Below are 14,807 nucleotides of genomic sequence, written 5' to 3' on the forward strand. Positions count from 1 at the left end.
GCTATCCTTGAATTCCCTGAGGTGTCATCTCAACTATAACACAGGAAAACAGAGGCCAGCATCATCATCGTCACCGTCAGGTGCCCTGCCCAACCTCCCTCAAACAAAAAGGAGACCACAACCAGGATAACTATTGTAGGGATGGTTGGGGGGGGGGGGAGCATATACCAAGGAGTGGCCACCCGACCCCTCTCCAAACTCTCAGCGCTTGCCTGAAATAACAGATGGGGCTATGGTTTGACGTCTCGACTGAAAGGCGCTCACTGCTGTCTAGGCTGCACCCCCCTCCTCGAGTCAATCTGGACTCTCTGCTCAAGCCTCGGGGGTGGAAGATGGAGGCTCGGCCTCCTCCCGGCTCAAGGACGACTGCCTGGCTCCTTCACGTTTTGGAACTGCGGGGGCGGAGGAAGGATCTTGCAGGTTCCAATACCCAGGAAAGGCTTAATAAAGACAGCCGTGTCGTGGATAAAAGCACGAACTAGAAATCTTGAACAGCGCACAGAAAGTGCTGGAGGAACTCAGCAAGTCAGGCAGCACCTATGGAGGGGAATGAAGAGTCAACGTTTCAGGCTGAGACCCTTCATTGGGACTGGAAAGGAAGGGGGAAGAAACTGGAAGATGGGGGTGGAGGGGGGAACACAAGCTAGCAGGTGATAGGTGAGGGGGAAGGCGGGTGGCTGGGTGGTGGATGTTTAACGTTTCAGACCAAAACTCTTTATCAAGATAAATGCAGGTCTTTTTTTGACTATTGGCTTAACTTACCCAGGTAAATTCTTTAGCCTGCGGGTGGTGAATCTGTGGAGTTCGTTGCCACAGGTGGCTGTGGAAGCCAAGTCATTGAGTGTATTTAAGAACATAGAACATAAGAAACAGGAGCAGGAGTAGGCCATCTGGCCCATCGAGCCTGCCCCGCCATTCAATAAGATCATGGCTGATCTGTCTGTAAACTCAGCTCCATCTACCTGCCTTCTCCCCATAACCCTTAATTCTCTTACCATGTAAAAACCTATCGAACTGTTTCTTAAATATATGTAATGAAGAAGCCTCAACTGCTTCCCTGGGCAGAGAATTCCACAGATTCACCACTCTCTGGGAAAAACAGTTTCTCCTCATCTCCGTCCTAAATCTTCTCCCCTGAATCTTGAGGTAATGTCCCCTAGTTCTAGTCTCACCTACCAATGGAAACAACTTTCCTACTTCTATCTTAACTATCCCTTTCAAAATTTTGTATGTTTCTATAAGATCCCCTCTCATTCTTCTGAACTCCAGAGAGTATAGTCCCAGCAACTCAATCTCTCCTCATAGGTTAACCCCTTCATCCCTGGCATCAACCTGGTGAACCTCCCCTGCACTGCCTCCAAAGCCAGTATATCCTTCCTCAAGTATGGAGACCAGAACTGCACACAATACTCCAGGTACTTAAAGTGCTGGAGGAACTCAGCAGGCCTGGCAGCATCTCTGGAGGGGAGTAAGTGGTTGACGTCTGGGGCTAAGACCCTTCATCAGAACTCCATAGATGCTGCCTATTCCTGTGTCCCAGAGGATGGATACTCTCCGGAGAAGCATCCTGAAGTTATCCATCAGGATTGGACGGGACAAGATGCCGGGAATGCGGAGAGCCGGGGATGGAAGTATCACTAACACTGCTGCTTGGTTAGAGTGATAATGTCAAACTGCTGTCACCTCCTTACTGGTACAATACACTGGCCCTTTCTGGAATACCGTACTTCCTCCTGTGGTGACAGTCTGCCGAGTGTGAGTGGGTGGGCAGGAGGGAGCGAGCTTCATCCGGGGTGGAAAAGGAAGGGGCCAAAGCCAGAATAAGAAGGTGGGCAGGGGTGGGGGGAAGGTGTGCAAGCTGGTTGGTGATAGGAGGGAGGAGGTAAGGGAGAAGGTGGGTGGGTGGGGAAGAGGGGAAGATGTGAGAGGCTGGAAGGGGATAGGTGGAAGATGTAAAGGGCTGAAGAAGAAGGGACTTTCTTCTCACGCTCCCCCCCCCATCTGGTCTTACCTTTCACCTGCCAATTTATACTCCTTCCCTCCCTCCAACCTCCCCATTCAGGATTAATATCTCTAGCTTATATGATGTGAAATTTGTTGTTTGTGACCAGCGGTACAGTGCAAAGGCATAAAATGACTCCTCATCATCATTATGCACCGTGGGCCATCATGGTCTATCCATGACCAGGATTGTTCTTGGCAAATTGTTCTGCAGAAGTGGTTTGCCGTTGCCTTCTCCTGGGCAGTGGTGACCCCATCCAGTATCAGTGTCTCTTCAGAGATTGACTGCCCAGCGTCAGTGGTTGCATCACCAGGATTTGTGATCTGCACCAGCTGCTCATACGACCATCCAACACCTGCTCACGTGGCTTCACATGACCATGATTGGGGGTGGTGGTGGTGGGGGACGAAGAAGGTGGTACACCTTGCTCAAAGCTGACTTCCAGGCTAGCGGAGGGAAAGAGCGCCTTGTACCTCCTTTGGTAGAGACATATCTCCAAACCACCGCCCCAACAAAATGACTATAAATTACATTATAAATAGTACAAAATCTCATAGACTGTTCTGAAATTGGAACTGGCTTATTATAGTCACATGTACCAAGATACACATCAGAACATTACACAGTGCATTGAGACAGAACAACATGTAGCAACAACAATGCGGAATAAAGTATAACAACTACAGAGAAAGTGCAGAGCTGGTGGACAACGAGCTACAAAATGATAACAAGGTAGATTGTGAGGTCTGGAGTCAAAGTTATCGTACTAGGGAACCATTGAACTGTCTCATACCAGCAGGGTAGAAGCTGGTCTTGAGCCTGGTGGGACTGTACGTGCTTTCAGGCTTTTGCATCTGCCCAGTGGAAGAGTGGTGACGAGAGAATGCCCAGGGGGAGGGGGGATTTTGACTGTGCTGGCTGCTTTACTGAGACAGCAAGAAGCGTAGACAGAGTCCATGGAGGGGAGGCTGGTTTCCATGTTATGCTAAGCGATCTGATGGTGGAGGGGGAGAAGTGGTTCCTGAATTGTTGAGTCTGGGTCTTCAGGCTCCTGTACCTCCAATCTGAAGATAGCAATGAGAAGAGGACATGGTGAGGATCTTACTGATGGATGGCACCTCCTTGAGGGTGGCACCACTTGGAGGTGGTGAAGTGGGGGGGAGAGAGGGTTGTGGCCATGATGGAGCTGGTAGAATCTAAAACCCTCTGAAACCGCTTGCGACCCCTGCATTGGATCAGGCCTCAGGTCAACGGGATCAAACGTACCCAGAGCACAGAGCTCTCTAGTTTCACAAAGATCTGCTGGCACAGAGGGATGGATTTTACAAATTAACACTATATCCCCAAAGACACCTGATCCCACATCTTGTTCACAACTCTCAGCATGACATTCTTCTTGTTGTGTTGGGAATTACTGACTAGTGTCATAAGATGCGACCTTTTAATCCAATTTCTGTCATCACTTAAGCAAGCCAAGACTCGCACATTGGCGACATCACCTGCTTAAAATAGAAGAGGAAAATAAAATCTGCATTAAGGTGACTCATAACAGCAAATGGCCAATCCCATTTCCCAAATGGCAGAAGATTTTGACACAAAATTGCGTCAAAGTTCTGCACGGAAATAGATCTGATTCCCAGGCAAGAACATTCTGGCAGGAAAGGGCAGGCCCAGAGCAACGGCAGTTGCTGGAATGGGGAACCAGACACAAAATGCTGAGGGAGCTCGAGAGGTCACAGAGTCAGAGCTCTACAGCACAGAAACAGGCCCTTCAGCCCATCTCTTCCATGCTAAACTGTTATTCTGCCTCGTCCCTGTTGTGGCATGGATGAAATCACCCGAGAGGCAGAGTCACTGGTAGATACAAAGCAGCTTCTTTATTCAACACAACAAGGTTCAGCAGGTATCATACGGACAGAGACGCTTTCAGTGGAAAGGTCTGTTAGCCCAATGTGGGCTCGATATTTACATGCTAAACACAAAGGGCAATCGCTATTTAAAAAGTTATAGACAATGCTTCCTTTTGAGGCTACATACAAAACATCACACCTTCTGACTTCATCCTTTCCTTCTGACGCCAACATGTCTGGGTTGGTATCCACAGCCTTTAGTTAAATCCACAATACATTTATTTGGTATTTTACACGCTAACATAGAGGACAATTAATATTTATAAAGTATAGATAATACTGTCTTCAAAGCTACATCATCTGGTCAAACTACAGCGTCAGCAGCGTCTGGTATTCACGGCTTTTAGGAAATGCATTGCTGTGAACTCGATCCACAGTACTTTGTCAAACAGAAGACTGGTGGCCAAAGTCATTGAAGTGTAAATGAATCATCTACCCAAAAACTCACTCTAACAGTCCCATCGATCCTCACCTGGGCCATAGCCCTCCACACCCTTCCCATCCTTACACTGGTCCAAGCTTCTCTTAAATGTTACAAATGAACCCTCATGCACCATTTCTGCTGGCAGTTCATTCCACACTCTCGCCACCCTCTGAGTGAGGAAGTTGCCCCTCAAGTTCCCCTTAAACACTTTACCTTTCACCCTTAACCCATGACCTCTAGTTTTAGTCTCACCCAAACTCAATGGGGAAAAAAAACCTTCTTGCATTTACCCTTTCTATAACCCTCATAATTCTGTATACCTCTAACAAATCTCTCCTCATTCCCCTGTGCTCCAGGGAATATATTCCTAACCCATTCAACCTTTCCCTGTAACTCAGATCTTCAACTCCCAGCAACGTCCTTGTAAATTTTCCCTGCACTCTTTCAACCTTATTGATGTCTTTTCTGTCGGGAGGTGACCCACAGAGGAAGCCCCTTCATCGGGCCTGGAAGATAGAGAGGAGATAGGTGGAGAAAAAGCTAGCGGGGATAGGTGGATCTGCTACCTGAAGACTGGCCATCTCCCCCTCTATCTTTCAGTCCAGGTGAAGGCTCTCGATCCAAAATGTTGTCTGTCCAGCTCCCGCCATGGACGCTGCCTGACCTGCCGAATTCTTCCTGCAGATTGTGTGTTGCTCCAACAGGAAGGGTTTATCCAGCAGCAAACCCTGCAGTAGATATACATGGGAGCTAAAATACACGAACATCAATTTCTCCAACTTCTGGTGATTTCTCCCCACCCCCTCCTCACTTCTTCTTTGTCCATTCCCCACTCTGGCTTTCCTTTTACCCTTTCTCTTTCCCGCCCCTGCCCTCCACCTCCTTCTCTTTCTCCCATAGTCTATTGTCCTTTCCTATCAGATTCCTTCTTCCTTCATCATTTACCTCTTCCACCCGTCACCTCCCATCTTCATTTCCCCTCCCCACCCACCTGCGTTCCCCCTCACCCGGTCCCACCCATCATCTGCCAGTTAGTACTCTTTCCCCTCCCCACCTTCTTATTCTAGCTCCCCCCCTTTCCATAATGAAGGATTTCAGATGAAAATATCGACTGTTTATTCCTCTCCAGCAATGCTCCCTGACCTGCTAAGTTCCTCCAGCATTTTGTGTGTGTTACTCTGGGAAACTTTCAGGATCATAGGACAGAGCCTTGACTGGTTAAAGTGCATTGTCCCAACGCTGATGCGGGTGTTGTTCTGGGGAAAACCTAGTGAAGCCATGAGTAACCAAGAGCTGCTATTATAGAGTAGGTGGAGAATGTTATTGCTACTGCATCCACAATTGCCTGGTCTGGGCCAGCAGCCAATTTCAGCAATGTAAACAGACAGAGAGGGGCAAGTCTGAGTGAACCGCTTCTCGGATTCAGACTTACTCACCTTGCGTACATCAAAACGTACAGTGAAATGCCCCGTTTGTGTCAACAACCAATAAAACCGAGGGACGTGCTGGGGGCAGCTCTGTCATGGACAGTCCCAAGCCCAGCTGAGAAAGGAGAAGGGTTGGCCATGGGGCTAGCAACACTTTCCCCTAAAAGCCCAGAGCTGCAGAAACTTCAGAGACCTCATTCCTGGGAGGGGAAACATCTTTGATGGCTACACCTGTGGCCCAGGACAGATGACTCTGGTAAGCTGCTGTCGGCAGCCTGGGCCCCAGTAGGTAAGAGAGTATTGTGCTGGCGGTAGCCCTCAAGGGTCCCCACACATTCCATCACCTGCATAGCATTCCCACAACACTCAGCAGAACAACACAAAACACAACAAGCAAAGCAGCCCCTTACCACCCTCCCTCCCACCCAGACAGTCGTCCAACCCCTGGACAGGCCTCTGGGTGTCCAGTCTCCAGGCTTTATCCATCGGCGTTCGATCTCCAGACTTCTGATTGACCTTTGGGCTTCAGTCTTTAGTATCAACCCTCAGATTCTTGATGACAGGACCCAGACTCCAGGTGCACCCACTGACTGGCCGTCCTGCCTCTTCAGACCTACAACACCCGTCCACAACGCTGGCCTTCGAGCACAGAACAGAGGCCTGGACTGCGAATGGGTTCTTCGTCACCCGTCCACCTGCTGCCGTTGTGTAGATTGTCGCCTCTTTCAACTGTGTTTGCTGTGCCACTTTCCACCGGGCCTTTCACCTCCTCACATAAGCAACACACACAAAACGCTGGAGGAACGCGGCAAGGCAGGCGGCATCCGCAGAGGGAAATAGACAGCTGGCGTATAGAGCCAGGGCCCTTCATTGGCACTGGAGAGGGAGAAGCACAATCTGACAGGTGAAAGGTGAGAACAGGTAGACTGGTGGATGAGTAGGGGGAGAGAAGTGAACAGAAATGATGCGAGAAGCTGAGAGGTGACAGTCGAAGAGACAAACGGCTGAAGAAGAAGGAGTTTGATAGGGGAAGAAAGTGGACCATAACATAAAGGAAAGGAAGTGGGGAAGCAGAGGGAGGTCATAAGGGCGGGGGGAGGCCACAGGAATGGGGGGAAAACAAAGTGGGAGGGGGAGGAATTAAAAGTGAACAGACGGGAAGATTACCAGAAATGAGAGAAATCAATGTTCATGCCATCAGGTTTGAGGCTACCCAATGGAATATGAAGTGAAGCTACTCAACCTGGTCTCACTGTGGCAGTAGAGAGGACCAATGGCAGACATGTGGGTGTGGGGAATGGGGATGTGGAAGTGAAATGGAAGGGCCACCAGAAGTTTTTGGCTGTTGCTGCAGACAAAGAGAAGGTGCTTAATGAAATAGTCCCCCAGTCTGCATCAGGTGTTGGTGGTCCGAATGAATTTGGGAAGCACTGGTTGTTCAGCCAAGTGGCAGTGACACCGTTGAGGGGAAGGTAGCCTATGCAGTGAAGGCTCCACTGAGGGCATGAGATCCATCCAAGACATGGGCTGGTTGGGATGAACGTTCTCCTTATAGGCTCTGAATGGTGTTCAGTTCTGGTCACCTTATTATAGGAAGGATGTGGAAACTCTAGAGAGAGCACAGAGGAGATTTACCAGGATGCTGCCTGGTTGGAAAGCATGTCTTACGAGGAAAGGTTGAATGAGCTAGGGCTTCTACCTTGGAGGTGAACGAAGCTGAGAGGTGACTTTTCCGTAAGATGTCGGTCTCTGCAGCCCCTCTGTGTCCAAACAAAGGTGTGATTGTTCATCTCTTTTGTCATTTTTACAATGGCTACACACTGCTGGATACTAAGAACATCCAGTACTGCAGTTCTGCCCCGCTAGTGAGATATTCGGTAGCGGTGGAGCTGGACTTGTGTGTTGTGTTGCAGCCCAAGGAGGAAGGCATCGCAGGCAGTGCCTGAAAGGTACAGGATCCAACTAACGATGTAAATAATTGTCTTGGGCATTTTTCTTGAGATCACGTCCCTGCAATCCGGTTCACTGGTTTATTGGTGAGACCGGTGGCGGGGGAGCTGCATGGCCGCATTTGTTGCGTGGAGCAGGCCTTCCTGCTGGGGTTCACCTTTTGCAGCCGCCCGGGGAAAGGGACGCCGGAGGAGGTGTGGGAGAGAACAGAGGCACCGCTGGATTCAGTACTGGGCTGGGGGCTGGCCTCCCCCAGCAGTGCTGCCCTCCAGTGGAAGACAGAATGAATTGCATTGGTCTGCAGTTGCACTTGTGTATGATGAGGAACTGCTGCGTGCTTGTTCTTGCAGAAACATGGCTCCCATGCACCATCAATCTTCAGGCCATGACCCTCAGGGACTTGGGGTATGTTATTTTTGCAACACTATGTCTTTCTGCTATTATAATTATATGTGTTATATGTGCTGTGTGTAACTGTTGGTACAGAGGTTTGCATCTTGGCCCCAGAGCAATGCTGTTTTGTTTGGCTGTATTCAGATGTTCAGTGACAATTAAACCTGAACTTGACTTGATAGAGGTGTACAAGCTGATAAGAAGCATAGATAGAAAAGACAGCCAGAGACTGGTTTTCCCCCAGGCAAATGTGGCTATTACAAGAGGGCAAAATATTACGGTGATTGAAGAAAAATATAAGCGGGTGTCAGAAGTAGTTTATTTGCTTTAGTGTGTGGAATGTGTTACCAGGCAGGTGTAGTAGAGACATTCAAGTGGCTCTTAGATGAGTACATGAATGATAGGAGCTGTAGTGGAGCATATATCAAGCTTCAAATTCCTTGGTGTCCACGTTTCCGAGGATCTCACCTGGTCCCTGAACTCCTCCATCCTGATCAAAAAGGCGCAACAGCGCCTTTATTTCCTGTGGAGCATCAAGAAAGCTCACTTCTGTCCCGGGATACTGACGGACTTTTACCGCTGTACCATTGAGAGCATACTCACCAACTGCATCTCAGTGTGGTATGGCAATTGTCCCGTATCGGACCGCAAAGCACTCCAGCGTGTGGTGAAAGCTGCCCAGTGGATTATCGGCATCCAATTGCCCACCTTTGAGAACATCTACCATAAACGCTGCCTGGGCAGGGTGAAAAGCATTACCAGGGATGCATCTCACCCTAACCATGGACTTTTTACTCTCCTCCCATCCGGTAGGTGCTGCAGGAACCTCCACTTCTGCACCAGCAGGCACAGGAAGAGCTTCTTCCCTGAGGCTGTGACCCTGCTGAATGTCACATCACAGCGCTAAGCAGTATTGCACCCATATTGTACTGTCTCAGTACTTTTATATTTGTGTGCTGTAGCACTTACTTTTTATTCACAGTTAGTTTGTAAATAACACTATTCTTTGTACTTCTGGTCAGATGCTAACTGCATTTCATTGGCTTTGTATCTGTACTCGGCACAATGACAATAAAGTTGAATCTAATCTAATCTAATCTTTTGGTCACCTAATTACAGGAAGGATATTAATAAGGTTGAAAGAGTGCAGAGGTTTACAAGGATGTTGCCGGGACTTGAGAAACTGAGTTACAGAGAAAGGTTGAATAGGTTAGGACTTTATTCCCTGGAGCGTAGAAGAATGAGGGGAGATTTGATAGAGGTATATAAAATTATGATGGGTATAGATAGAGTGAATGCAAGCAGGCTTTTTCCACTGAGGCAAGGGGAGAAAAATACCAGAGGACATGGGTTAAGGGTGAGGGGGGAAAAGTTTAAAGGGAACATTGGGGGGGCTTCTTCACACAGAGAGTGGTGGGAGTGTGGAATGAGCTGCCAGATGAAGTGGTAAATGCGGGCTCACTTTTAACATTCAAGAAAAACTTGGACAGGTACATGGATGAGAGGTGTATGGAGGGATATGGTCCAGGTGCAGGTCAGTGGGACTAGGCAGACAAATGGTTTGGCACAGCCAAGAAGGGCCAAAAGGCCTGTTTCTGTGCTGTAATGTTTCTATGCTTTCTAATCTAAAAATGGAGGACTATGTAGGAGGGAAGTGTTAGATTGATCTTAAAGTAAGTTAAATGTTCAGTACAGTTTCATGGGCTGAAGAGCCTGTGCTGTTCTGTTTCCAGTCCTGCTGAAGGGTCTCAGCCCAAAACATCAATTATACTCTTTTCCATAGATGCTGCCTGGCCTTCTGAGTTCCTCCAGCATTGTGTGTGTGTGTGTTATAGTGTTCCGTGTTCTATTACACATACTGCATATGGGTAATTATATTTAAAAAATGTTATCAAGTATAGGAAAATTACACTACAAGGAAATTAACAATTCTGCATCCTAATTCAACAGCATTTTAGAACGAACTTCGGTTCTGTACTTCCATCATCAAAGGCTTATGCTGTGATCAAAACTGAGATAAGGTTTAAAAAGTACAAGAAGTCTGCCGCTTGGAATTATAATTAAATGCTTTTATTTATTGTCCTTAAAAATCACAGTCAGCTTCAGCTTGACCAGAAATCTTTAAAATTATCATTATAGAGCTGTAATGTTGTAGAAGTTCATTGTAAAAACATAAATCCCATTGACCGCATTTGCTCAGTAACCTTGCATTGGTAAGATGGTTCCGCTGGCTGCACTACTGCGGACCGTCAGCAGAGGGCAGTGAGTTCTCACTGACTGATTGAATCCGTTTCCCTCCACCCTGCTTTAATTTTACTATTCACCCGGTCACTTCGGAGTGGAGTGCAGAGTGTGGGTCGTGATTCAACCAGACTCAGAAACCCGGGACCATGCCCCCAATATGAAGTGTCCGTATGACTGAGGCACAGTTTGACGATGGCGAAAAGTCTCTCTAACTCCCATCCCTGACATTATTTGCTATTATCCAGTAGCTGGAATGGTAGCGCAGGTAAATACTGTGAATCTATCCCTTCTGCGGTCAGAGGTTCGATACCGACTTGGCATAGATATCGCGGTATCACGGGAAGGATACCGACCCTTCAGCACTGTCTGTGTGTGCGTGAGCCCATGTGTTTCCTCCCGGGAACTCCAGTTTTCCAATTTCCTCCCTCATTTCTCTAATTTACTTAGGGATACAGCGTGGAACCGGCCCTTCAGCAACGCCCGATTTAACCCTAGTTTAATCACAGGACAGTTTACAAAATTAAAATACCAACTGGTAGGTCTTTGGACTGGGGGCGGAAACTGGAGCACCCGGAGGAAACCCACGCAGTCAAACTCCCTATGGACGTGGCGGGAATTGAAGTACTGTACAGCGTTGTGCTAACCACTATGCCGCCCCAAAGACATACTGGTTTGTGGATAAACTGACTGCTGCAAGTTGCCCCAGTACAGGCTGGAGAATAAAGAGCTGCAGGAGAGAGCAGAGAAAGGCTAGAAACAGCAATGCAAACTCTGGGTTGAAGGGCCTACACGACTCTGCCTAACAACTTTGCCCCTCCCGAAACGTATTTTCTAGCCAACAGATTACATGCTAGTGACTGCACAAGTTGGCCCAGTGCTCTGGTCACAATGTCTCAGAAATGTTTATTTGACATCCTATGGTAGGGAAATGTGCAAGGTAAATCAGTGCTCTTTGCTTTCTAGTTCCACTGGAGCCAGAGAACTTGCCACCCCTTCCATCCCACAGGCGCAGTTGGCCCAGATTTTCCTCATTGTGACATCTGAGATCAACCTCTCTTGAGAATGCCTCAGAGGCAGTGTCGAGAAGATTCAGAGACTTTTCATGGAAAGAAAAGGTTGCTTTGAGAGAAAGGGGTGGATTTGTCTCTTTGGAGTCCAGAAAGATAGAGCAACAGAGCACTACAGCACAGAAACAGGCCCTTCAGCCCATCTAGTTCATGCAGTAATATTATTCTGCTTAGCACCATTGATCTGCACCAGGACCATAGCCCTCCATGCCTCTCTCATCCATGTACGTATCCAAACTTCTCTTAGATATTGAAACTGAACTCTCAACCATCACTCCCACCGGCAGCTCATTCCCCACTCACACCACCCTGTGAGTGGCCTTCCCCGTCATGTTCCCCTTGTGCATTTCACCTTTCATCTTTAATCCATAACCTCTAATTCTCATCTCACCCTATTTCTGTGGAGAAAACCTACTCGCATTTACCCTATCTATAACACTCATAATTTGGATTACTTCTATCAAATCTCCCCTCGTTCTCCTACACTACAGGAAATAAAGTTCTCAGCTGTTCAACCTTTCCCTGTAACTTGGGTTCTCAAATCCTGGAAACATCCTTGTAAATGTTCTCTGACCTCCTTCAATCGCAAACATGATATCAAAATCATGATAGACGATGAGGGATGATGTTCTTGCTTTTCTTACAATGTACAGTAGCCTTTAGGGTTAGGGTTAGGGTTAACCCTAACCCATTAAGACCGTACATGCTTATCAAACAAACAAGAGAAAATCTGCAGATGCTGGAAATATGCTGAGTTCCTGCAGTATTTTGTGTTACAAACTTATCAATCCCATTCCCTCTCACTCCCATGTGACCTATTCTCTCACAGCTGACCATCAGATTCTGCTACCCACCTACACTGGGGGTATTTGGCCAGCACAGCGTGCCGGGGGGGGGGGGAGATCTCATCTGTCTACTGGGTGCTGCAGTTTCCTCCCACATTCCAAAGACGTATGGGCTAGGATTAATAAGCTGTGGGCATGCTATCTTGGTGCCAGAAGCATGGTGATGCTTGTGGGCAACCCCCAGCACATCCTCAGACAGTGCTGGTTGTTAATGCAAACAATGCCTTTCACTGTGTGTTTCAATGCACATGTGACCAATAAAGACCATGAGACCATAGGATATAGGAGTAGAATGAGGCCATTTGACCCATCTGGTCTGCTCTGCCATTTCATCATGGCTGGTCCAATTTTCCTCTTACCCCCAATTTCCTGTCTTCACCCCGTATCCCTTCATGCCCTGAACCTATCAAGCGCTGACTTAATACACAAAGACTTGGCCTCCACGGGTGCCTGTGACAAAGAATTCCACAGAATTGCAAAGCTAATCTTTTAATCTTTAATTCTGCAAGCTCTGCATAGGTCAGAATCAAAGCCGGCTCCCTGGAGCTGTGAGACTGCAGTACCATCCACTGAAGCCTCCGAGGTGATTTCACCGGGCAAATGTGTCGAAGTCCTGCCGAAGGGCTTCGGCCCAAAATGTCGACTGTACTTTTTTTCCATCGATGCTGGCTGGCCTGCTGAGTTCCTCCAGCAATTTGTGTGTGTTGCTCCAGCAAATGTTGTGAGCATGTTTCCTTTTATGGGCTATTCCAGAACATGGGGTCAGTGTCTAAAGAGAGGAGATGATTTCTTTCATAAATCTTTAGGAATCTTGGTCTTGTGGAGGCTGAATCACTGTTTAAGACTGAGATAATGAGAATCAGGTTCATTATAAGATGTAGGGGCAGCACTGGGTTACTCAGCCCATCCTGTCTGGTCTACCACTGCATCGTAGCTGATTTATTCCCTCTCAAACCCATTCTCCTGCCGTCTCCCTGTAACCTTTGACATGCTTACCAATCAAGAACCTATCAAACTCCACTTTAAATATACCCAAAGATTTGCATGGACACCTCATGAAATTGTTGTTTTGCAGCAGCTGTACAGAGCAATATATTTAAAAAATAACTAAGTTACAATAAGAAATATTTTAAAAGTAGTACAAGAGAGCAGAGTAGCGAGGTCGTGTCCAGGGACTGTTCAGAAATCTGACGGCGGGGAAGAAGAAGCTGTTCCTGAAACGGTGAGTGTGTATCTTGGGCTCCTGTACCTCCTGCCCGATGGTGGTAATGAGAAGAGGGCACGGCCTGGGTGGTGGGCATGCTTAATGATTGGTGTCACCTTCCTGTGGCATCGTCTTTTGAAGATGTTGCCAGTGCTGGGGAGGCTGGTGCCCCATGATGGAACTGGCTGAGTTTTCAACCTTCTGCTGGTTTATCCGATCCTCTGCATTAGTGCCCCCGGACCGGATGCTGATGCAGCCGGTCAGAATGGACAAAGGTGTTGTGAGGAACAGCCAGGAAGCTGGAGTTGGACCATAAGCCACAGGAGCGGATTTAGGCCATTAAGTCTGCTCTGCCATTCAGTCATGGCTGATCCTTCTCTCCTCTCCTCAATCCCACTCCCCAGCTTTCTCCCCGTAACCTTTGATGTCGCGTCCATCCGAGTTGAGGGAGATGATCACGTGAGCCATGAATGGTGAGGTTCAAAGGGGTCGTAATTATTCCAGTCCCATCTCTTGGTGCCCAGCCAATACCCACCCACCTTCAAATGGCGTACCCAGTGAAGGGTTCCTATAGAAATGGGTAGTGACGGTGAGGAATGCCAGCAGCTGACAGCCTCTGTGTTTCTTTCTCCTCCGCAGTTCGAGATCAGGCAGCTGAGGGCTCACCTTGCCCAGCAGGACCTGGACTTGGCGGCCGAGAGGGAGGCCGCCATGCAGATGCACCATGTCTGGAACAAGCAGACCAACAAGTTTCAAGTGGTGGACGGGTCAAACACGGGGGGGTCCGATGACGATGGAACCGAGAGTGTCATCGGCCCGCACCAGCCACCAAGTAAGGAACCCGCTCAAGTTGTGTTGTTAAGAGGGAGCTTGCCAGTACCAGAGAATACAGAATATTACACAGCAGCACAGGCCCTTCAGCCCACAGTGCTATGCCGACCTTTTAAACTACTCCAAGTTTAATCTAACCCTTCCTCCCACATAGCACTCCATTTGTCTTTCATCCATGTGACCTCCCGGGAGCCTTTTAAATGTCCCTAGTGTACCTGCCTCTCCCACCATCCGTGGCAGGGTTTTCCATGCTCCTGCCACTCTCCGTATAAAAAAACCCAACTCCGCTACCCCCCAGACTTTCCTCTAAACACCTTGAAGTTATGCCCCCTCATGTTAGACATTGCCACCCTGGGAAAAAGTCTCTGGTTGTCCACTCTAACTTTGCCTCTTACCATCTTGTACACCTCTAACCGGGAGGGTGGATTGCCAAAGGAAGTGACGCTCACTTCTCCCTCCTGTTCAGGAGATTCCACAGATTTTGTCTCCCGCATTTCAAAATACACTCCG

The 14,807-nt window shown here is 48.1% G+C and overlaps 1 protein-coding gene across 1 annotated transcript in view; it reads left to right on the forward strand.

Annotated features, from left to right (window-relative positions):
- The window catches only part of tmem266 (transmembrane protein 266), a 148,970-nt gene that overhangs the window by 119,662 nt on the left and 14,501 nt on the right, over window positions 1-14,807 (forward strand). Inside the window, exon 8 of the mRNA XM_072282074.1 lies at window positions 14,106-14,298. Coding sequence (XP_072138175.1) covers window positions 14,106-14,298 — 193 coding nt within the window. The remainder of the gene's footprint in view (window positions 1-14,105; window positions 14,299-14,807) is intronic.

The sequence above is a fragment of the Mobula birostris genome, chromosome 18, assembly GCF_030028105.1.
Source record: "Mobula birostris isolate sMobBir1 chromosome 18, sMobBir1.hap1, whole genome shotgun sequence".
In the NCBI taxonomy this organism is placed as follows: Eukaryota; Metazoa; Chordata; class Chondrichthyes; order Myliobatiformes; family Myliobatidae; genus Mobula; species Mobula birostris.